Source organism: Rhinopithecus bieti, unplaced genomic scaffold (assembly GCF_001698545.2).
Source record: "Rhinopithecus bieti isolate Rb0 unplaced genomic scaffold, ASM169854v2 scaffold_16773, whole genome shotgun sequence".
NCBI classification, from domain to species: Eukaryota; Metazoa; Chordata; class Mammalia; order Primates; family Cercopithecidae; genus Rhinopithecus; species Rhinopithecus bieti.
The window spans coordinates 402241-427326 of record NW_016808848.1 but is presented as its reverse complement, the minus strand read 5'-3'; the positions used below and the strand labels follow the sequence as shown (position 1 = coordinate 427326).

General features: G+C 47.6%; 1 protein-coding gene across 1 annotated transcript in view; it reads right to left on the bottom strand.

Annotated features, from left to right (window-relative positions):
• Window positions 1–25080, bottom strand: part of GABBR2 (gamma-aminobutyric acid type B receptor subunit 2) — a 426191-nt gene extending 401111 nt beyond the window's left edge. The window contains exon 1 of the mRNA XM_017887601.1: window positions 24823–25080. Coding sequence (XP_017743090.1) covers window positions 24823–24969 — 147 coding nt within the window. The 5' untranslated portion in view covers window positions 24970–25080. The remainder of the gene's footprint in view (window positions 1–24822) is intronic.
• Between the last annotated feature and the right edge of the window lie 6 nt (window positions 25081–25086).

Sequence of the window (25086 nt, the reverse complement as noted above, 5' to 3'; positions counted from 1 at the left end):
TTTTTTTTTTTGTTTTTTTGAGAGGTTTGCTTTGTCACCCAGGCGAGACTGCAGTGGCGTGATCACAGCTCACTGCAACTTCTGCCTCCTGGGTTCAAGCAATTCTCATGCCTCAGCCTCCCGAGTGGCTGGGACTACAGGCATGCGCCACCATGCCCAGCTAATTTTTGTATTTTTAGTAGAGACAGTTTTGCCATGTTGAACAAGCCAGTCTCAAACTCCTGACCTCAGGTGATCCACTGCCTCGGCCTCCCAAAGTGCTGGGATAACAGACGTGAGCCACCACGGCACCTGGACTGATTTTACCATTCTTAATACATAAAGCAGTTTCACAAATCAGCAAGAAAGAGCTACTCATATTTTAAAAAATAAGCAAGAGATACAAGTCAATTCACTAAAAATGAAAGACCCATTAAACATTTAAATACATTCAACCTTTCTGATAAACAAAGAAATGCAAAATGAAAGTTGATCAACTGCCCAATTGACAGAACTTTTTTTTTTTCTTTTAGAAATAATTCTCAGTCCTGTGCTCTAGGAAAGGGTCTATGCACCCACTGCTGTCCCAGGACAGCTCAGCAGGAAGTACAGTGTCGGATTCCAGTGCAAGTCCTGCAGTGGGCTCAGGGAGCTTCTTCCCATCTATGCCATTGCCCAGCTCTGAGGTCTTGGGCAAGTTACTAAACTTCTCTCTTCCCCACCCTCAACCCCGAGACAGAGTCTTGCTCTGTCGCTCAGGCTAGAGTGCAGTGGCACAATCTCAGCTCACTGAAACATCCACCTCCCGAATTCAATCGATTCTCCTGTCTCAACCTCCTAAGTAGCTGAGATTACAGGCATGCACTGCCAGGCCTGGCTAATTTTTGTATTTTTAGTGGAGACAGGGTTTCACCATGTTGGTCAGGCTGGGCTCGAACTCCTGACCTCAAATGATCCGCCCACCTCGGCCTCCCAAAGTGCTGGGATTACAAGTGTGAGCTATTGCGCCCAGCCCAAGTTACTAAATCTCTCTAAGCCTCTGATGTTTTATCTTGAAAGAGGGATAATAACAGCTCCTACCTATGCTATGAAAATTAAATGAGATCATGCATGTAAAAGCCCGTAGTAAGCTCTCTACAAATGGCCGAGATGACTACGTGTTAAAATACTTAAATTTTGCATCCCCTTTGGCCCAGCCAATCTTAGTTTCTAAGAAACTAATCATGGAGATGCGCATCTATTTTGTTTTGGGGCTGTATGCGGCATCCTTGTTTAGAAGAGAAAAAAAAAAAAACAACAGGAACAACCTGCTGGTTCAACAACAGAAAATTATCCGAATAAATTATGGCCTAGTAGAATTTCGGGAAGCCACTTAAAAATATGCAGTAGAGCCAGAAAATTCTTCAATATATACAGTAAAAGTAAAAACGAAGAATGCATTTTACCACAGTAAAAAAAAAAAAAAAAAAATTGGTGGTGGGGGGGTAGGACTCAAGTAACAAGCAGCAGATGATCGGAAGTCTATTTTTTCTAAGTCTGATGAAATCACCATGGTATCAACAGTGATTGTGTTAGATAGTCAGGTTATGAGTGCTTTGAATTTTCCTCTTTTTATTTGCATTTTCCAAATTTTCTACAATAAACATAAATTACTTCTATAATAAGATAAAACACTACTAGTTATCTTTTAAAATGCAAACTCTCCAAATGCGAAAATAGGACTTTATTGTTAGGATGATTTTTCAGAAGATGCAAATGTCCTTGTAAGTATGCATTTCCCTTCCCAGCTGGGAAAGGTCCAACCATCAGTGGTGATAGATTCCATTGGCACGATATTGGCTATAATCCAAAGTCCAACCAGAACTGCTCATGATACTCAACGATATCTATCAATTCCTTGGTACATTCTGGAAAGGGGGCCAGCTGCTGCATCACCACCTCCTCCCAAAACTGCCCTGATAAAGGTAGAATGAAGCATTGATGTGATGGTTAATATTGAGGGTCAACTTGATTGGATTAAAGGATGCAAAGTATTGTTCCTGGGTGTGTCTGTGGGGGTGTTGCCAAGGAGATTAACATTTAAGTCAGTGGACTAGGATAGGCAGACCCACCCTCAATCTGGGTGGGCACCATCTAATCAGCTGCCAGCACATCTAGGATAAAAGCAGGCAGAGGAACGTGGAAGGACTAGACTGGCTGAGTCTTCTGGCCTCCATCTTTCTCCCGTGCTGGATGCTTCCTGCCCTAGAACATCGGACTCCACGTTTTTCAGCTTTTGGACTTTAGGACCTACACCAGTGGCTTGCCAGGGGCTCTCAAGTCTTCGGCCACAGACTGAAAGCTGCACTGTCGGCTTCCCTCCTTTTGAGATTTGGGGACACGGACTGGCTTCCATGCTCCTCAGCTTGCAGATGGCCTGTTGTGGGACTTCACCTTGTGATCATGAAAGCCAACAGTCCTTAATAAACTCCCCTTCATATATACATTTATCCTATTAGTCCTGAACCCTCTAGAGTTCTCTAGAGAACTCTAATACACTTGTTGAATGAATAAGGGCATGAATGATGCTTCAAGCCCTCAGTGCACACCTTCTGATTTAAATTATGAATTATTTCTTTCAGGTGTCTATCTCCCCACTAGAGTATGAACTCCAAATGGGCAGGTCTTCTGTTTCTGCATTCTTGGATCTCTTCGTCCCATGACAAACAGTGTCTCCTTGATTATAGTTTTTGATTTTATTTTATTTTTAAAGATAGGATCTCACTCTGTTGCCCAGGCTGGAGTGCAATGGCACCATCATAGTTCACTGTACTCTCAAAATCCTGATCTCAAGAGATCCTCCTATATCAGCCTCCCAAGTAGCTGGGACTACAGCCACATACCATCATCCCCAGCTAATTTTTTTTTTTTAAGAGATATGGTCTCACTCTGTTGTTCAGGCTGTTCTCAAACTCCTGGCCTCAAGCAATCCTCCTGCCTTGGCCTCCCAAGGTATCGGGATTACAGGTGTGAGCCACTGCACCTAGCCTTGACTAAACTTTAGTCAGGCTCCTATGATCCTCTTCCCAGCTAGGCCTTGACCTTTGGGCTTCCATGTCTTTGCATCATCCAATTTTACCAAGACCTGTGTGAAGCTGTCTTAGGTAGAATCCTTCATCCTTGATATCTGATCAAATTCCTCATCCCCCACCAGCTCCAGATGATGTCTGATCTCCCCAGCTGTCCTGCCTTCACCAAGAACCCTTCTAGTTGGTTCAGCCAGAATCGACCCTTACCCCTGACATTTCCTCAGAATAATTTCCCATCCCTCCCAACCTGCTCTTGGGGTATGGCTCGCCACCAGTTCATGCTGTATTCAGAACTGAACCCAGTTCTATCTGCACTGGAGTCTCTTTTCCTCTATTGTAATAGTCCCTGGATAAAATCTGTTTTTTGTTTTGTTTTGGAGACAGTCTTACTCTGTCACCCAGGCTAGTGTGCAGTGGGGTGATCTTGGCTCACTGCAACCTCCACCTGCCAGGTTCAAGCGATTCTCCTGCCTCAGCCTCTCGAGTAGCTGGGATTATAGGCAGGCACCACCACACCCAGCTAGCTAATTATTGTATTTTTAGTAAAGATGGGGTTTCACCATGTTGACCAGGCTGGTCTCGAACTCCTGACCTCCAGTGGTCCACCCATCTCGGCCTCCCAAAGTGCTGGGATTACAGGCGTGAGCCACTGCACTGGGCCTAAAATCTATTTTTACCTTTTTAACTTCTGTCTGGCTCTGGTTTTCTTTAACAGCCACAAACCCTGCCCCTTGTCCAGGGCTCCCAGCTCAGTGAAGGGTCCAGCATCCACACAGCTCTGGCTCCTTGCTTCCTCCCCGTCACCCCCACAACCCATTAACCAAACACAAGGGTGCCCATGACAGCCCTCCGAGCTCTGCCTCTCCCCAGCCCTGTACCTCCAGCACAGCCCAGACCACCCTCCCTCAGCAGAGTCAGTGCTTCTCAAACAAGACAAAGATCCTCCCTTGACATACATGTCTGACCTTCCCTGGCACTTTAACCTGGTTTCCTGCCCTGCCTAAACCCACAGACTTCCTTGTCCTCTTGGCCCTCTCCTGCTGAGGGCTGTCAAAGAAGGCCAGATCTAGACAGGAGTTAAAGCAGCAAAAACAAATTTTATTCAGGATGTTATTGCAAGTGGGGGCAAGAGACCTCAGTCTAGATGCGGGTTCAGTTCTAAGCACAATCAGGGCATGTGGGGATTTATAGCCAAGGGGCAGGGTGGGAGGTCACTGGATGGAACATTACTATGAGGAAATGTTAGGTGTAAGGGGGGATTCTGGCTGAATCAACTAGACAGGATTCTTGCTGAAGTCAGGCCAGGGAGATCAGACGTCACCTGGGGCTGGTGAAGGATGAGGAATTTGATCAGATATCAGGGGTGATCAGATATTGAGGGTGGGGAATTCTCGCTCCACTGACTTAGCAGGATTCTTGCAAAGATGGACACAGAAGCCCAAAGGTCAGGGCCTAGCTGAGAAGAGGATCAGAGGAGCCTGACTAAAGTTTGGTCAAGGAGAGACTCTGTCGAGGCCAGAGGGCTGTTTCCTGCCCTGCTTCTCTCTGGGCCTGCTCTGGGACCTGCTACCCCAACCCCTGCTGTGTTCTCCAGCTCCTGACTCCAAGGCTGCCCACCTTGCAATGACTGGATTTCCCACAACCCAGTCTGGCACCATTCCACAGGTGCTTGGCACCACCCACACACCATGTAGAAAGCTTATTGGCTCCACAGGACGGGGCAATGCTTGGGACCACCTACCAATGCCCAACATAGTGCCTGGCACACAGAGGTCTTGTAATAAACATCTATAGAAAGGAGGGTAAACGGGAGGGATCTAAGATGAATCCAAAGCCACCAATGGAAGTGTTTTTCTCTCATCTCTGGGCATGTTCGATGGTCTCATGGGATCACCTTCCCCAGCACATGCCCCTAAGGACATCCCTTCCTAGCAGACCTGGGGGCTCCAGCCTGCCAGAGTAGTCTGAATTTACATGAACACATACACTGAGCAGCAGACCTCAGCTCCCCTGCCCTCCAGAGATCATAATGAGTCATGGTCAACAAGGGCCTCTGCCTCTTTCACACCTACTCCCTCTAAGGCTCATTGACTTTGTCTTGTCCTTAAGCAGTTGGTTTCCTGAAACCAAGTGTCCGATGACGCAGTGAATCCTGAAAAAAGAATCTTGGAATCCTGGAGCAATGGGGTGAATGTAACAAGAGGAAATTTGTTTTTTGGCTCTGCCACCTCAAATATTTGCTAATCCTCCTATCTTGGCATCATCAGCAAAATTTGATCAGTATGACTTTTATGACCTTATCCAAATCACTAATTTAAGAAAGAATATGTGGTTTCATATATATATCATCTCCAGGCAAAGAACAGAGTCCCATGGACAACCACCACAGATTGCTTGCAAATGAACATCTTTCGGGTTTGGAGTTTCAACAATTAACAGGTGTGCCTAAATAGACCATCTTTATCTCATTGAAAAATCATTAGTTTTGTCAAATATCTTCATGGAATTCACATTTGTTAGGACCCAGCTCCCTGATCTAATCAGTCTAGTAATTTTCTCAACAAAGAAAGGGTGGTCAGTCCTGCAGGCCTTGCTCTAAATGAGCCCAGGGTGACCCCAGTGATCATCATTTCCTCTCTTAATTGTTCAAACCACTCTCTGAGCAGTCACGTTGGAATCACAGCTGGTTATAGTTCCCACCAACCTCCATACCACACTTGTGCAGGCCTCTGTGGACAGCTGGGAGTGGCGCTCCAGGGAAGGGTCCTGGCCAGGTGAGCCAGGCAACACGAGGAGCACCTGCTGGTTCTAGAAAGTGAGAGTGCAAAGCGTGATGGAGATGAGAAGAAAGAGCCCGATCTGAGCCAGATGTTGGTGTTGCCCTCACTGTCTCAGAAAGGGAAAGCATGTTCAGGACAGATAAGCCAAAGGCAAGGGCAAACTTCTGAAGGAGGTCACCACCATCATGAGACTCCGGTTCTAGTCCTAGTCCTGTATCATCCTATTGTGTGGCTTTAGCAAGTCAAGCCTCTCTCCTTCTCTGGGCCTCAGTTTTCTCCTGTGTAAAATGGAGATAACAATCAGATTATCTGTGGAAAGGCAGGCAACTATATCAGTTGATTTCTTGAGGTCCCTTTGAACGCCAGACCCAAGACAGTAGTGCATAATGTTTAGCGATGTGGGCCCTGGAACCAGACTGCCTCAGTTTGAATTCCAGCTTACAAGACATATCACTTTAGGCAGTTTATTGAACCTCTCTGTGCCTCAGTTTTCTCATCTGAAAAATGGGGGCAATAAGAATGCTTACCTCATAGGGCCTTGGTGAGAAGTAGGTGATTTACTACCTATAAAGTCCTTAGAAGAGGCTAAGACTGGGAAATGTGTTCACTTTGACGATGCTGACGGTGCTAATAGCAGAATATGGTGCATTTTCGCTTAGACAAGCTCATGCCTGTACCTAGTGCATGTAGACAATAAGCCAGGATTCCCACATTCCAGGTTTCTGAAGGATCTCGTATAGCTCCAAACAAGAGGAGCTGGACTGCAGAAAGCAGCTTTTGCAGCTAGTGAAAGAGCCAGGATCGTCCTCTATCCCCAACATCTCTTTGAGCAGCTTTTCTTCAAGAGTCAAAATGATAGGGTTTATGGCACGGTTATGCTCTTCCTAACACTATTATGTCAGTTATCATTACATACACCATACAAAGATCTGAATGCTTTTAAATTGGCTTCTTATACACATCCAAACCACACAAGAAACTCTTTTCAAGATATATTTGTTTGTTTGTTCAGGTGGGCCTTAAATCTACTCTGACATTCTGACTTCTGACTTCTGACTATAGAGAATGAAAGAATCCAACTGTCCATTTTCTTCCTGCAAAGTGACTTGAAAACAGATAGCTCAATCTTTCCATCTACTGCCCTATTTCCTCCTAAAACTGAAATAAGACCTACTTTTGTCCCCATTATCATTGCAACACTGCTTCTTCTGCAGCTTCCATGATTTCCTCCTTCACACGTTCAGACACCTATCACAGCAGGGCTCTCACGGAAACACTCAGCAATCCCAGATATGCCTTTATTGACTTTAGTCAAAGACTTTCCAGTGTCATTATCTAATTAAAGCATAAAATCACCCTGAGAGAGGTTGGAGCAGGTGCCTTTCCCCATTTTACAGGTGAAACGGAGTCTCAGAGAACCCAAATTTCGGGAATCAGGACCAAGTCTTCCAAGATCCAAACCTATATTCTGAACACATCCTTCCTTTGCCTTGGGCTCCCACAAAGCCATTACAGCTGCTTTGCTAAACACCTAAAACTGATTTTTATTTTGGTAAAAATCCAATTTCATCTTTATACATCGGCTTCTTTATCAGTGGTTGTGAGAAAACCACTGTATTGCTCTGGTCAGAATCTCTTCCATCCAAATGTGTAGAGAAGGAATAGCCCACCCTTCTCTGCCCAAAGAGGAAGTCCTGTTTGGTAGCAAGCGCTGGAACCTGGCCGGTCTCAGAAGGAAAGCCATTCTGCATCCCAGCTGGGAACCAAGATGGTGATCCTCTCAAGAGGGGCTGATTAATCCCCAGAATCCAGAATGACAGTGGCCCCCGGAGCGCTGCTGTCCAAACCCAGGACGTAGCCCATCAGGGAATAAAGGAGAAACCCAACCCAGGCCAGATATCCTGCCACATTCCAACAGAGACAGGTCTTAGGGACCAACACTGTGTGTGCACCTGCGTCAAAAGGACAACTTCCTCTGCACCCAGACTGGCCGCCCATCAGCCTGAGGGACAGCCTGGGGAAGTCAGCACCAGTCTTCTGCACTGTGACTGCACAGCCAGGCCTGCCAACCTGGCCTCTTGCTGCTGAGTTCCACGACAGTTATACCAGCACAGATCACTGCTACTCACTGCTTCCCTTCATCAAGAACACCATTAAGAGAAACGTAAAGCTGATTGCATCTACTATGTCCACCTACAGACCCAACTTAGAGTAAGCTTTAAAAATCCCTCGTGGGCCTTCTTCAAGACCCTGAGTCATTTTTCGATTGTTAAAATTAGAATGATCTCAGGGCAGACTCACTCCCAAATCTAAGTGATGTCAAACAAGGATGGGTCCCATTCCCATTCAGTGTTATCAGGCATCCGCGGAGCGCCTAGCTCCAGCTGGGGTGTTTGGGAATACATACTCTCACCCTAGCCTCACGGACAAACCCTGCAAGGCAGGTAAACTCATCTCCCTGTTGCACAAGGGGAATGACAGGCTCGATGAGTTACAGGGCTTGTCAACCCCAGGAAGTGACAAAGCCAGGGTTTAACTCCAAGTCAGCCTAATCCACCTTTCTTCCCCTGTGCCCTAGTCCTTGCAATGTCCCTGGAGGTGACCTTGCCCAGCTCTCAGGTGACTAGGGGTGTGTTCTCCAGCTTTGGCCAACAGGAAACTCTGCTGACAGCAAGGCTAGAAGCCAGGACCTTGCGGAGGCCCTCGGCGAGCACTGATTGATTAAAAAATGTGCTTTCAGACACTGCGGGCCCAAAGGTGACTGTTTCCCAGGCCTTTCAGCTCTCTGTCCACAGTGTCTCTTGCAGTCAGTCACCTACGTGCTGGCCACATCTGAATGGCTCAGCATTATCCCCTCAAAGTCCTACCTTCCAAGCTTTGCTCACACAATTCCCTCCTACCACAGGGTTCTTCCCACATCTTCTACCTCCTGTCCTTCAAGGCCAGCTCAAAGGTCGCTTGCGGTGAAAGGCCCTTCCAGGTTCCACTCTGTGAGAATTGAATTCACCACCTCCTCTTTGTGCTGCTGGAGTTCTTACCGGAGCCTCTGCCAAGAGGATCTTCAAATCTTCCTCAGAGCATTTTTGTATTTGACACTATTATGGCGCTTACTATGTATCAAGCAGTGGTTGAAGTCTTCAGCAGTCACTGATAACTATCAGTTTTGGTAGCTGTCCTATGAAGCAGGTACTATTATTATTACCCCACTGTACAGAGAAGAACACTGAGGCACAGGGAGATAAAGTGGCTTGCCCAGAACTAACACAGCTAGTAAGTGCTCTTACCAGGGTCACTTGCTTGCATGTGAGTGGCCTACATTGTCCTGTGAGCTCCCTAGGGGCAGAGGTCACACCCGAGTCAAGTTTGGATCCTGGCAGGAGGCGGGTGCTCTGAGCTTGCTCCTGAATGGAACTCAGTGTCCAGCATAAGGTCGCCTCCCCTGTGTGGCAAGCTGTGGCTATTAGTCCACCCAACATCCAGCCAGTCTGAGCGTCTCCCTGGGCCACCTTTAGAGTCTTTCTTGAGGTGCTTAGGAGGATGAAATAGAAAGTGCATTCTCGTCCATGAAGCCAACAGTGTCTACACATACAGCTCACCATCTATAACCTTCCACTCTCTCCAGGGCCTTCGGGAACAGCCATGATAGGTGACTCCCGGGAGTCTGGCTGGATCCTGGGACCCCAAACAAGAGAGCAGGACCACAGACCCCATCTGGCTGGACTGTAGCATGCCTTGTGAGCCCAAGGGCACTGGGCTCAGAGTCAGGCTGACTTAGACTCGCTGCCTCACCCCAGCTTACAATGCAGAGCTGCAGTTTCCCCAGGTCTGAGTGGGACTAAGGAGAAGAATTCTTCTCTTGTTTAATTGTTAAAATAATACCAACAATTAAACAATGAGAATTACAAATGCTGTGCAGTGCTAGAGTTGACTATTTCTTCCAAATGCATCATTCAGTAACACCCTAGTAACAGAAGAATCATTTTATAAGAACTAAATGAGACATCAACCGCCCTTCAGACTTTACCAGGTCGATACAAATGACATAGTCCTTGGAATGCTCAAAGAAGAGATGGGGGTAGGGCAGTCTGGGCTTTCTCTCAGCAACACTTGGCCCAGTTCTCCCTCGACCCCCGGCGTGGCCTATGTTGATAGATCAGCGAGTCTTCCTCACTCGGACACCTCAAGGTTCCTCAATCCCAGCCTCTAAGCCAGGCCTGGCTGCCACCCTTGGCTCCCTTCAGCTCTGCCTTGCTGCCACGGCCTCTTCAGAAGCCTGAGGTCTCCTCTGAAACCAGGATGAGGCCCTGACCCCTGAGGAGGCCAATCTTGGGACACAGGCCTCCTTCTCCAGGGCCAAAACAGAAACTGAAGGTTTCAGTCCCAGGCATTGAGCACTTTCCACGTGCACTGATCCACACAGACGCCATCCCCAGGCCCCTCTATGATGTCAGGTGGTAGCAGGGGGCTCCAGTATCAGCTATATCTCTAAACTAGCCTTGCCCTCAGCAGCCCATGCTCTGGCCCCCACTCAAAGCAAGGTCTCCCTTGCAGATCATTCTGCCTTTCCTTCCAGCAGGCCCCACTACCTCCTAACAATTTCAACCCCAGAGGCCAGGAGTCACCTTTATTCCTTTCCCTCCCAGAGGACCCCCCTGTTCCTTAGACAAAGTGGCCATTGATCCTCAGTGACTTTAAAGCTTCCTAAGGGGAGGGGCTTTAGAATGTCATCTGAATACAGAGCCAGACCAGAGCTCAGAGCTGACCCTGGGCTTCTCCAGCTCACAAGTTTTAAGCTCTTTCTACTACACCTTGCCACTAGCCAGGTGCACATATGAAAGTAACCACATCAGTGCCCAGCGCATAGTAGGGATTCAATAAGGACCTGTCCCTGTCATTTTGTTTTCTCCATTGTAGACACAAAGTTGGAATTAGGGCCTTCCAGGCCACAGCACGCAGAGAATTCTGAGCAGCCAGGTCAAAGCCAATCTGGTGGTTAAAAACCCAGCGTCCACAGGAGCTTGGCTGCTCTCCTTTTGAGGAGGAGGTAGCCAGCTAGCAACTGTTGCCCCCAAACTCTTAAGCCAGACTCAACATTTCCACACTGCCTGGCCCAGAACCCTGAGATCTCCACCAAATACTTGTACCTCTGCTTGGAGAAGTCAAAGCTCTTTCTGGAGAAAATGAAAACAGCCCAGCACACTGGCATTCCAACCGCCCACTCCTGGGCTGTAGTGGACTGGCCCAGTCTGGGTATTTCATATTTTAAGCTGGTGGGCTAGGCTCTCCCCCAGCCACCCAACTAGCAACCCCCGATGATTTGAGGTCTAGGCCCCCACTGATGGCCAGGATCCCAAATTGATGCTTACAGAAGACAGCCCTCACTAACCTTCATGCCTCCAAGTTTCTGCCCTGAGACCCCCTGATCAATACCCTGGTGGTGGATGGCCTTGGGCCTGACACCTGCCAAAAACAGATGACTGGCTTTTGAAGGCATTTCACAGTTGAAAGGAAACATGTTAACTACCTCTTGTTCTAGATTCTTCGGTAAGACAGCCTGCTAGGGTCACAAAACCTCGGTCCCCTGAAGAACTGCTTTCAGAGTGTTATAATCTAATATTGTGTCCTCCTTTATTCAGGGGTTAAATGAATCACTCACATGAATGACATCACTGTGTCTTCTAAAAAGTTGTTATTGGAAATATCCAATGGTCCTGAGAGAATGACCCAGAATTAATTACTCTTTGTGTTTAGTTTCAGGCATATTTTATATCTGCACCACTTTACGGCTTCCTAAAATCCTTTCACATTCTTATATCTCTCCCTTCCTCTCTCTCTCTCTGATCTCTACAATAACTCTATGAAAAACAGAGCAGACCTTACTATTCTCATTTTATAGGTGATAAAACTAAGGTGCAGAGAAGTTAAATGATTAGCTCAAGGTCATCCATTAGAGAGTGTCGGCATTGGGTCACCCATGGAGAATCCAGAGCTCTTTCCACTGAACCGCCCTACCTCTAACCTAAAAGATTTGTCTCTGGAGCCTAAAAGGAAATGTGTCCTCATCACACAGGAACATCGGAGCATCTCTGTCCTGCCTTCAAATCCAGTGTTCAACTGGAACAATCCATTCCTCACCAGATGCCTGATAACATCTTCTCTCTCTGTTCCACTTAGGGGCCCAGTTGTGATTTTTATCCAAAATTGTTCTATTTTACCTTGTGTTTAGCACCACTCACGCGAAATGCATTTGTAATGTGCCAGGGGCCGTGCTGGGTGCTCCAGACACAGAGACCTTCATTCACTCACAAATATTCTGGAGTACCTGCAGGCTCTGTCCTGGGCTTTGGGGCACAGCAGACACCAAACAGATGCTGTGCCTGTCCTCATGGGCTGGCCCAGCTCATAGCCTGGTGGGGCAGTGGACAATAACAAGTAGTGATTACAAAGCAGAGTTATAAAGACTTCACTGGGGACACCAGCCCCAAGGGCCAGTGGAGGGTTCACCACTGAGCTTTCGGTGCACCTCAAATCCTTCCAGAAATGGATGGGGCTTTAAAACACCCCTAACTTAAAACCCTATTCAATGAATGAAGCTCAGACGCAGACCACAACTTCTTCATTGGCCTCAAACGCACAATCCCCCACTGAAATAAGAACCAGTTTTTATGCAACTACATAGCATTTCACATTGTCATATGCATTATAATAAAATGATAACAGTGAAACTTAGTACAAAATCTACTCAGCGTGGATCTCTGTGCTCAATGTTTTACATGAATGCTCCAAGTCAACCCTCAAAATAACTCTCTGAGAGAATATCATCCCATCTTATGGTCAAGGACACTGGGGCTCAGGGGACAGGCAGTGTCAGCATGCACACACAGGCTGACTGATGCGCAATGTCTTTCTACAGCATCCAGCTGTCTCCCCCACACCCCACAGGCACTGAAAAAAAAAAACTAGCATGCCATTTATAAACGTCAAGATTGGCCTCAGAATCCTCCAGCCGTCACTCAGTCTCCAAATAGTTACCGAGCACCTGCTATGTATTAGAAAGTGTGCTGGACATTACGGTGAGCCAAAACAAACCAGTTCTTGCACTCATGGGGTTCACAGTCCCCTTGTGGAGCAGGAGGGAGACCAATAGGGATCAAATAATCCAACAAAAGTTAACTTGTGGCTATGATAAGCACTAGAGAGGAAAGTTCATGGTTCTTAGAGAAAACATGATAGGGGATTTTGCCTAATCAGGGAGGACAGAGAATGCACACCTGATCTAGGATTTAAAGGATGAAGAAAGGTGGCAAGAGCATTCCAGGCCATGGTAACAGCTCATGCAAAGGTCCTGTGCAGGAAGGAGCACACTCACCCAAGACACAGAAAGGACCATGTGACTGGGCCTAAGGAAGAGAGGGAGAGTGCTCAGCAGCAATGCTGGGAGTTGGCAGGGCAGACTCCAGAAGGCCTGCAAGGCTGTGGGAGAAGCTGTGTTCCCATCCCAAGAACAATGGTGAGTCCCTGCATGGTATCAAGCTGGGAGGCCGCTGGACTGGATTGCTGGGTCAGTGGTCTTAATTGTCTTCTCTACCCGGGGGCACCCACCCACACCATCACACTCCTCATGCTTCATGGTAACGATCCCTGGGCCTCCTCCCCCATGTGCCTTTGAAAGCACGGCTATTTTGGAGTTATCTCCATATGCTGTGTAACAAACCCAGAGCCTGGCACCAAGTAGGTGCTTAGCAAGTATAGCCTAAATTCATAAAAGAAGCACCACTAGTACCCTTGAGATGATCCGAGTCTATCAGGAGGCACACCCAGACATAAACACTGCCACCCTGAGTAAACACAACCGAAGGTGACAAGTTCTGGAAGCGACAAGTTCTCCAGGTGCCAGGGGATAGAAAGCAGATCTGTGTGAGTCAGGTGTGTAGACAGACACACTTAAAGTGAGTAGAGAGTGCAGGGTTGGCTATGTATGACTGAGTGGGTGGACAGAGAAATGGGAGAGGGTGGGGTTGAATCCCAGAGAGAGGCAAGCAGTTGGGGGTGAAATTTGCAAGCAAAAAAAAAAAAAAGCATTGCCACTTGCTTTTATTAGAGGAAAAAAACTTGCCGCTTGCTTTTATGGGAGGAGAATAACTATACGAAGATGTTGGTTTACTCAGAGCGTAAGCTACAGAGATCAAAGTCAGACCACCCAGATTCAAGTTCCAGCTCCACACCTGGTTGTTGTGATGTTAAATAAGTCACATAAGCTCTCTAAGCCTCATCTGTAAAATGTGGACAATAAGAGTAAGGACCTCATAGGACTGTAGTGAAGACTAAATAAATGAATGCTGCAAAGCACTGACATAGGTGCTGACATATGGTAAGCACCGGATAAAGGTGAGCTACTGTTGTTCTAGTTTCTTTTTCTTCATCTACCTACCTGCAACTAAATGTTCCCATTTCCTTTTCCTTCATTTATGACCATGAGATTTAGAAGCTCTCCACAGGCTTCCCAGTTTCTAGAATTCCTAGAGTCCAGGAAGGACCTCTGAAGATTAGTTGGGCTCCAGAGGATGCTTTGTGGAGTGACAACCAAGCTGACTCTCCCATCAAAGCCAAGGCACTCTTTCAGCTGAACTTGGTGGGGGCATTCGCACAGGCTCTGGTCATCTGCCCCAGAGCGAGCATGTGGGTCCCCATCAGCCAGTTACATCCCTAAAATAATTCTGGGCATTTTTCAGAAAGGCTTCAGTGAATGCTAGTTCTAGAAACAAGACGATTTGGATAATATAGTGATGATTATTATAAGTATGGCCGTGGCTTTCAAAATCAGTTTTCTCTGAACAAAGTCAAGTGGATCATAAGAAGAGTGTGAAAATATCATTTTTCTCTGTGCCACCTCCTGACCCTGGCACCATGAGAGTAGCAATAATGCATCACTCCACAAAGTCCTTCTTTGGCTAGATTTTTTCTGAACAGTGACTGATGATGTCCTTGCCAAATGGCAGAAGAAGGGGGTCTGCTTCCACCAGCAGCTATGGAACATGGGCATTGATGAAGACAGATGAGTCCACTCACTCAACACTTTGGATCTACCACTAATTTTCTAGATGACAACGACACTTCATCCTTCCAGCAATGTAGACTACTCTAAAAAATTCAGAAAAGTAGAAAATTGGCAAAAGAATGCCCCAATCAGCCCAAAAAAGTGTTCAATGTTCATTCACACAGCCAAGAATTTTCAGACTCTTAAATCCCAGCTCATAACCAATGTACTCTTACTTTACTCACAATTCTTTTCTTAAATTTTTCATTATTATTATTATTTTGAGACAGAGTCTCCCTCTGTCACCCAGGCTAGAGAGCAGTGGTATGATCTCGGCTCACTGCAACCTCCACCTCCCAGGTTCAAGTGATTTTCCTGCCTCAGCCTCCTGAGTAGCTGGGATTACAGGTGCACACCACCACACTCGGCTAATTTTTGTATTTTTAGTAGAGATGGGATTTCTCATGTTGTCAGGCTGGTCTCGAACTCCTAACCTCATGATTCACACGCCTCGGCCTCCCAAAGTGCTGGGATTACAGGCATGAGCCACTGCACCCGGCTTTTACTCACAATTCTAACAAACTTGGTTATCTAGTTTGGGGTCCAGACCTATTCTGTCACCATCAGGGAGACGGTCCCTTTCAAGCTGAACATACCCAGTTCCTGAGTCATCCTGGCCACCATAGAAGAATAAAGAGCAGAAGCTTCTGGCCCAGGAGCAGAGAGCCTGGAAGAAGCCTTGCTATTAGGGGATTCCAGAGAATATCTTTTCTCACTATACCCAGATCTGCACTGGACCACCTGACTCACCAAGGCTGATGAACTGGCTTCATTCCCACAATTTCTACTAGGACCAGAGCCCAGTCTAGCCTCCTTTGGCTCTCATGCTCTCTGGAGATGAGAGTGAGATATCAGAACATGTTTCCTAAGTCCTCCGTCCACTGGTTAGTGTACTGCTCCAATAAACTGACCTCCTAAAACCATAATGCTTCTCAGAAGCTGGAAAGTATTTATTTCCTAGGTTCTGATGTACCTTGGAGGATGCTGCATGTATTTGTCAGAGGAGAAGAGAATGACATCAGCTTTGCACAAAATCTTCTATTGGAACATCCAAGCACCCTTTCCCCTTTTTACACCACAACTACACAGCCCCCAAAAGCACTACATAAGAACGCAAAAGAATGAATAAAGAGCAAGCAGAAAGCTCACCCCCACACGGCTTGGCATACAAAGCACTTCCTCCATTTGTTAAAACTCTGCCCATTAATCCTCTTAGAACTGGAGAGCTGGAATCCAGGCTTTTAGATCTATTTGTTTGATAAATATTTATTGAGCTCCTGCTCTGTGCCTGGCCCTGATATAGTGCCTAGGGGGACCACAGAGGAGCCAGACACACCCAGTGCCTGCCCTTTTGGTGCTAACAGTGGAGCAGGGATCCTCGATTAGGGCTGCAATTCACAGAGAACAGCAAAGACTTCCCTGTGGTCTCAGCAACTAACCCAGCACCAAACCCAGATGCTGACCCTATCTGGGGCTCATACACCCACAGTTTCAGCCTGGCTCCTCTGTGTATCCCTGGAAAGCCAGGTACAGACAGGGAGGCATTTCACCAGCCTCACTGTGCACTGTTACATAACACTAGAGAAGAAGAAAAGAAAGTAATAGATAGAATGCAGCTGCTCACTGGGCAAACCATGACATTTAATTTCCTCACCTTCCTAAAACCAAAATAAGTAACAAAAAACGTTAGAGATAAGAAGTCACTTACATTTTACTCCCCAACAACATGGCGGATAACCAACCAGGTGCCTGGAGAAGGGGAATGCCTTCCCTTCCCCCACATCCTCTGCTAACCCCTCCTGTGGCTGGGCTATGCCACGTGTAATTGTTTTTGTCTATCTTGACCACCTGTTGAACAGTGAGCTCCTCAAGGGCAGGATCTGTGTTTCATCCATCTCTGTATCCCAGAGCCTAGAATAGGGCCAGGTGTAGTAAGTAGTAGGGCACTGTAGAAGAAACAGGCAGTGTCTGTGGCAGCCAATCAGGTAGGCCCCACCCTCCTTTGACGAGAGAACCTACAGGAGGAGATGCAATCAGCTAATGGTCATCAGCTGCAGCACCTTTAAGACCTGCTACAGCCTTCAAGCTAAGAGCAAAATCTCCCACGGCGGACCTCAGCCAATCACTGAGTTGGGTGGGGATTCTAGAGCCTGGCTCATTGTGTCTGATAGGAAAGTCCTGTAATGGGCAATCTTGGCTCTGGAGCTCTTCCTACCCAACTCTCCTTCCTTCTGCCTCTCCTTCCACAGGTGTCAGAACAGCATCATGGACAGAGCATTTCCCTACCTATTCTTATCTTTCACAGGGATGGCTTCCAAGATCTCTTATGCTTACAAGTCTATCTTGGCATTTCCTTCCTGAAGGACCCCAAATGACAAGTGTCCACCCAGTGGAGGAGAGCCACCCAGGACGACCTCTGACATACACACTGGACTTTCTGTGGGCAATGAATAATCTTACTGTGTTAAGCAATGGAGATTTCAGGATTTGTTTGTTAATGCAGCACAGCTTCATCTACCCTAACTAACAAAAGACATATATCCTAGATACTGCCTCTTTAGTACCCCTGTTGCATTGTTATCTTGCACTTCCAGCTTGCTAATTTCCCTGCTGAGATCTCAGATTTCTGTATGAAGAAATTGATGTTACCCACCCACAGGGAGGGAAAGCCAAATATAAAAAGAAGGTCCCTTTAAAGATAAAGTTAGCATGCTAACATTCTTAGCCCAATACCAAACACCAAACAGGCCCTTAGTGTATTAGTTCCACCCACCACCCCAACTCATTCTTTAAAAAGGAATTTGGGGACAGAGAACGTATGTCCATGGATGCCTGCCTAGGTCTGAGGAATTTCTGAGGTGCTCATATTGCCCTCATATTGGGGAGCTCGGGGGTTGGTGCTGGTAGGCACATGCAGAGGGCAGCTACAGCTCAGCAGTTCGCTTAGCCCTGATATGAAGCACCACCTCAGTCCTTAAATGAGGGAGGAAGATCCTGGGAAAGAGACAAGACCAACCATCCCAGGGGGTGTTAACTCAGAAAGCAGACTCGAATAGATGCACCTCCAGTTTAGCTCCTCACCATGTACTCATGCAGGCTGCTCATTAAGCCCCATAAGGTCCTGAGGGATGAGACTGACCCTACCCTCAAGAGCTGCCAGCCAGTAGGGGAGAAAGCGACAAACACAGCTATGACACAGGCAGAAGGAAAGACACGCCGGGAGACACACATGAATAAGGGCCTTAGTGTCTGCACCCTCTTCTGCCAGCATGCCTTCTCTGCAACACAGCATCAGAAAACAAGGGACCCGTCACACTGCTCTGTATTTACTTTGGGCTTTGAGCTGCCCCACCCATTATACTTATTCCTTGTCACAGTCCTGGGAGGTCAGCACAATGATCCCCAGACTGTATGGAAAGAATAACAATGGGAACAACAGAACAGCGATATATTTCCTGAGCACTCGCAGTGTACCGAGCATTGATTGGATTATGTCACCTGGATCATCTCATTTGTCCCTTATGCACCTGATAAGGCAGTTGGTATATCAGCCCCATTTCATCAATGAAGAAACCGAGGCAAACAGACCTCACCAAGGTCACCAAGCGGGTGAGTGGTGCCCAAATGAGGATACAAACCCAGTTCTCCTGACCCTAGGTCCAGGGCTCATTGGACAGGTGTGACGTGAGCACGTGGCCTCACCCCTGCAGGGACCCTCTCTCCTTGTTCCCCTATGGTGCATCTAATTCCAGTGACTGTTCTGCCAATGACACACACCCCTTCCCCAGACATTGGTTCCCTCTCTGTTGCCCCTCCTGCCCTGTCCGGTCTCAGTACTGCCCATTCTTCACAACACCCTCTCCTGCCTCCCTGTCTCCATTCAGGCCCCATCACCACTCCCTTCAACTGTTACAGTAACTTCCCAGTCCCTCCGACTCCAGGCTCATTCTGTCTCCGGTCCAGCCTCTTCATGCCCACCAGCCTTGATAGGATTCACACCCATGTTCAAAGACATCACACGGCTCCTTGCAGCTCCAGATTAAAGTCTTGATATATTAAACCTCCAGATTAAACCTTCTTGACATAGCATTCAAAGCTGTCCACACCCAGCACCAGCTACCTTTCCCTCTACAAACCCTGCATTTGGGTAAAAACATCAGTGCTCTCCAAACACACTGCACACTTTTTTGCTTCCATTTTTGATCTTGGAGACCCTTCCTGGTATCCAATGACCGTTTCCCAGAGCCTCTGCCTCTCTCTGTCAACTTTATATTCACTCTTCCAGGCTTATCTTCTCCAGGAGGCCTCTCTGGACCTATATGATCTTCCCTTTCTCTTAATGCCCCTGGCTTCTATTGTTTCTTTCTTCAATTTAGCACTCCCCAGCTGCCTGCCTTTGTGGCTATTTGTGATCAGACTCACTAGCATACAAACCCTTAATGGCCTCTGATTTCCTTGGAGGAATCACCTCTCCCCCACTCTGTGTTCAGGTGGTTGGGTGAAGCTGACCTCACCTCCCTCTCTCATCGTGAAAGGAGGGCAGAAGTTCTAGGCCTGGCTCGTCAGGGTCATGTGACTTGTTCGTGGATAAACACATGACCCAATTCAAGCCAATGAAATATAAGCTGGAGACTTTTGCTAAAACAGTTGGGAAAGCAACACTCTTCTTACTGGAGTTTCTAAACTGGAAGTGTGTAAACCTGCAGCTTCTAGAGGCCATCTGTGCCACCACATGGGGAGAGGCTGCCTGAGAGTGAAGCCAACACAGAAGAAATCAAAGCCAAGAGGCAGAGAGGAAGACATTTTTAAAGCTATCATTTGAGCCCCTGGATTTGGCCATGCCTGCATACAGCACACCTTAGGTTTTTTCAGTTATATGAACCTGTTAAAGTTGGGTTTCTGTCATTTGCAACAAGAGTACTAAACAACACACTCACTAAGAGCCAGGCAGCACGCTGGGCAGTGGGGGTGCAGCTGCAAAGAAGATGTTAAGCCTGAATCTGAAATTGCTCATGTTCTTTTTAAAATTTTTAAATTTTATTTTGTTTTATTTTTGAGACAGAGTCTTGCTCTGTTGCCCAGGCTAGAGTGCAGCAGCACAATCACAGCTCACTGTAGCTTTTACCTCCTAGACTCTAGCAATCCTCCTGCGTCAACCTCCCTTGTAGCTGGGATCACAGGCGCATATCACCATGTCAGGCTAATTTTTTATTTTATGTAGAGACAGGGTCTCCCTATGTTGCCCAGGCTGGTCTTGAACTCCTTGGCCTCAAGCAATCCTCTCACCTCAGCCCCCCAAAAATGCTGGGATTACAGGCATGAGCCACCACACTCAGCCTATCTTTTTATTTTTTAATAAAATAAAAAAGTTTATTTTTTAATAAAATAAAAAATTATATTTTATTGTACTGAGATTTAATTAACTATATTGAGATTTAATACAGTTAAACCTGTACTGAGATTTAATTATCTTATACACTTTAAAGGGGTGATGTTATATATATATATATATATAGTGTATAATTCCATGGCTTTTAGTATATTCACAGAATTATGCAACCATCTCCACTATCATTTTCTACCTTGCATTAGAAATGATGAATACGTTCTTGCCCTGTTCTCTATTCACCAGCTGTCTCTCTCAAACCCAGGGCTATGTTTTACACTTTTCTGCAGCATCAACAGCTCCAGTACGTGCTCAGTAAACACCTGCTGAGCTGTACTCAGACCTTTTTGGGAAGCGCAGCCTCAATTCAACAGTCCTTTAAATCCTTTCTAAAGCATGGTGAATAAGGGGAAAGATCTTTGGCAAAGCCACTCAAGAAAAAAGACAAGCTAACCAATCACTGGGATTTCTACATTAGATCTTGGCATCAGGGTGGTCTTTCTGACAGTTTCACCCCTAGACTGGGCTTCTTGGCTCCCTGAACTTTCTCTAAGTTTATTATTGAATGATTTAAGATAGTAACATGTGGGAAAACATATAGGTCCAACAATAGAGGAATGATTAAATACGTACGGTACACCCACAGGATAGAGTAGTATACAGCCACCAAAAATCATCTTTACAAGGAGGATTTGAGGACATGGGGGAAAACCCATGATACAACATTAACTGAAGGAAAAAAAACATAAAAGAGCATATGGAGTATGATACATAAAATAGTAAAAAATGACAACTGGAAGGGAATGATGCTAATTATTAGAGGTTATTATTTTTGTATAGATGGATTATGGGCAATTATTTTTCTTTATGCTTCTCTGTAATTTTCAGCTTTTCCACAATGAATGTTAATCAAATTGAAAAAAAAACATTATCTTTAACTCATTCCTTGGCTATTATTTTATTTTATTAGTGTGGCTACCAAAGAATAAGAAACAACCACATGGAGACAGGAAGACAGGAAGATCACTTGAACCCAGGAGTTCAAGCCTGCAGTGAGCTATGATGTACCACTGCAGTCTCACTTGGGCAAGAGAATGAGACCCCCCAACTCTTTCAAATTTAAAAAAAAAGGCATTTTCTCTCAGAGTTTTTAGATCAAACATTAAGTAATATGGTATATTTACCTTTTTACCTTGACTGCCAGGAAGCTCAGAGCTAAAATATAATACTCCATGCAATAACAAATTTAGCCCAGGTTCTTGGTATAGTAACTTCTATGTTTCTACATAGTTTCTGGTGCTTTCTTTTATCTGTATTTTCCATTGTCTTGCTTGTTCAAATCCTCATTGGAATATATAAACAAATATTTGCTGAAGCCATTTGGTGTTACACCAGAGAAGCAGACGTTCTGATAGACAGGTATTCTGTTTGGCTGTTTCATTTTTACCAAAACACATGGCATTGAGTGGGGTTTTGAAAATCTACCACTATTCTACTTACAGAAGAGAGTCAATCTGGATGTAGGAGGCTCCTTTATTGAGACAGATTGTCCCCAGTGACCAGATTAACCCACTCCTTGCTAAATCTCCATCTCTCTGCAGACCATATGGATAAAAGTCCATACTGGTGCCCATAGTCACTGGCCATTGAGGCCACTGATTGACAGCAAATGTCAGCAAATCCAGCCAAAATCTGTTCACTCATCCACCCTGTGTTCAAGTCTACAAACAATGTGACACAGCCTGCAAATAATTAGGCAGTGTCCACAAAGACAGTCAATCTGAATAAACTAGACCCTAAACACTCTAACACTGGCCACAAACATTCTTTAGATAGCTCTGGATTTTGCTGCAAATTACCTAGACTGATCCTTCCTTCACTCTGGCTCAGGGAGAAAGCACCTCTACTTTAAAGACAAGGCCACTTGTGAATTCACAGGAAATAAAAATGAAGGAAGGAGTCTGGGCACGGTGGCTCATGCCTGTAATCCCAGCACTTTGGGAGGTAGAGGCGGGCAGATCAGCTGAGGTCAGGAGTTTGAGACCAGCCTGACCAACATGGAGGAACCCCATCTCTACTAAAAATACAAAATTAGGTGGGCATGGTGGCACATGCCTGTAATCCCAGCTACACGGGAGGCTGAGGTAGGAGAATCACTTGACCCCAGGAGGTGGAGGTTGCAGTGAGCCAAGATCATGCCAATGCACTCCAGCCTGGACAACAAGAGCAAAACTCCATCTCAAAAAAAAAAAAAAAAAAAAAGGTGGAGGAAGAGGAGGAAGGGAGGCAGGAAACATTTATGTAGTGCTTACAGCATGCCAGAGCATCTTCTACCCTGGCTTGTTATCTTCCTTAAGCTGCGTGTCACCTGCAGAGTACACATAATATTCCCACCTAGGCTTAGAGAGATTAAATACCCAGCTCAAGGTCATCCAGGGTGGAAAGTAACTAGTTTCTTACTAAAACCCAGGCTTCAGCTACCCCAAAGCCCTGACTCTGGACCCCTTCAAAAGACTAGAGACACTTCTCTGTTTGCACAAGCTGAAATTATCTTCTGCCTTCCTTCCCACTGTTTTCTAAATATTCCCACGAATTGAAGAGTCTTCTGACTGCCTCATCCTCTTGACTTTGGGTCCTCTCACTCAGAAAGTCATCAAGACACACTTGAAAAATAAAATCTAAAGCCTTCAACCCACACCCTGAAACGAAGCACCCATCTCTTTGCTGCCACAAACAGACCAGTATGAAATCTCTTTCAGGGCAGCTTTCTAAAGGGAAGAAACTGATGATGAAAACATTATGCAGCTGACAATACTTGGTGATGATGCAAGCAGGGCTGCCCTATCTAAAAATGTGTTTGTCCCCAAAAGACCGGCTTTGCAGTGACCCCTCCAGAAGAATATGTGCGGTAGCAACAGAGAAACTGTCAAGAAGATATGCCCCCGTGTAACTGCATTGCTCTCTCCATTTACGTGTGCCAGACAAGTACCCCCACAGAACTTGAGATGCTCGGGCAAAGACGAGGGCGACAGGAATGTCATTCGGAAATGATTTCACACCGGGTTAGCCCTGCACAGCCAGCCAGCTTGCATCCTCCGGGGCAAAGGACGCCTCTCCGCCTGCAGCAGCCTGCGCGCACCGCTGCCAACTGCCACCGGTTCCTTCACCTTTTATTTACAGCGCAGAGCAAGCTGGTTCACCGGTGAAGCGGAGGAGGCAGGGAATAAGATACAATCTAGATTCTGCTCTTTCTCTGGGGACATAAACAGGGTCCGACCAAGGAGGAGGGGAAGCCCAGATTGCACCACCAGAGCGGTAGCACGCCCCTCCCCACAAAAGGGTTCTGCACCTGGACTCCAGCAGAAGCGCCTGGAGAGTCCCAGGAAGCCAGGGTCAAGCCCAGCGCCTCGGCCCCGCTCCGCGCGGTGGAAGAGGCGCCAACCGAGCGTACTGCACAGCAAATCACTGCCCCCTTCAGGCCGCGTCTCAAACGCTGCGGCCGGAGCACAGAGGCTCGCTCAGTCTGGAAAAACTCGCAAACCCGACCTTGCGCGGCCAGTGATCGCTCCTCCAAGACCCGCTCGGCACGCTCCAGCCCTGGGCTGGCGGTGAAGGTCCGCTCTGGGGCTTCAGGCAGAAGGGCGTGGGGAGGGGTGTTGGGATGGAAAGCCCTTGGCTCTCTGGCTCCGCTCAGGACTGCTCTCCAAGTCCGTGCTCGGGCTACTAGGTAGGATGCTTCGAGCCTGAGCCAGGAGAAACTGCCTGCAACCGCCCGGCCAACAGCAGCGGCGCGGCCAGACACCACTGCACTTCCGGGACGAGAACTGCCAGGGCACTTTCTGAGCAAGTAACCCGAGGCTGGGGTCTCCTGAAATCGCTCTGGCCACAGGCAGCGCCGGGCGCGTCCGGGCAGAAGCGCTGCAGAGCTGGTGGCCCCACACCTGCCCGCGCCGTGCAGGCTCAGAGCTGCTGGCGCGCACCAGGCGCTCAACCACGTTGCACGCTCAAGCCCCTTGGGTTCCGGAGCCTTCCGGACCTCAAAGCGCGGCTCGGCTTCCCTGGGGGCCTGTGAGCAGGCCCGCGGCCCCTCCGGCCCTGGGTGGCCCAGTTTGCAGTCAATGAGCCTGTTCCTCCCACTCGCACCTCGCAGCCCCATAGGCGGGACCTGGATAGGGGCAGTCAATGTAGGCCTTTGGGGGTCCAGCCCCCACCTTCTCCACTCCTTTTCTCAGGTCAAAAGAGACCCCAGTCTTCTATCCCACCCCCACCCCTCCCCACACACACATACACCCATAAGACCAGAGGAGGGGGTGCTCAGCAAATGTTACCAGCTGTGCCAGCCAAGCCCAGCAGGACCGCGGGGGGTGAGCACTGGGCACCAGCCCTCTGTGCCCTCGGCAGACGCGGGCCGGTCAATCGGGGCTCTGACCAAAGGCCAGAGGTTGCCCCTGTCCAAACCACCCACCCCACTGCCCCCCGAAGCCCCGACGGCACGGGCAGCCGGACACTCACCTCGGTGTCATAGAGCCGCAGGTCGAGGAAGTAGGGGCGCAGGAGTGACTCGTTGCGGATCTGCTCGATGGCCAGTTCCACGGCGGGGAGCACACCGCGCCCGATGCTGCCCTTGGCCACCTCCTTGGTGAGCGGCATGAGGCCCATGATGGAGAGCGGCGGGCTGCTGGGCGGCGGCCGTGGGGCGCCCCGCGCCCAGCCCCAGGCCCCGGGCGCCAGAGGCAGCAGCAGCGGCAGCAGCAGTAGCAGCAGCAGGCGCGCGGG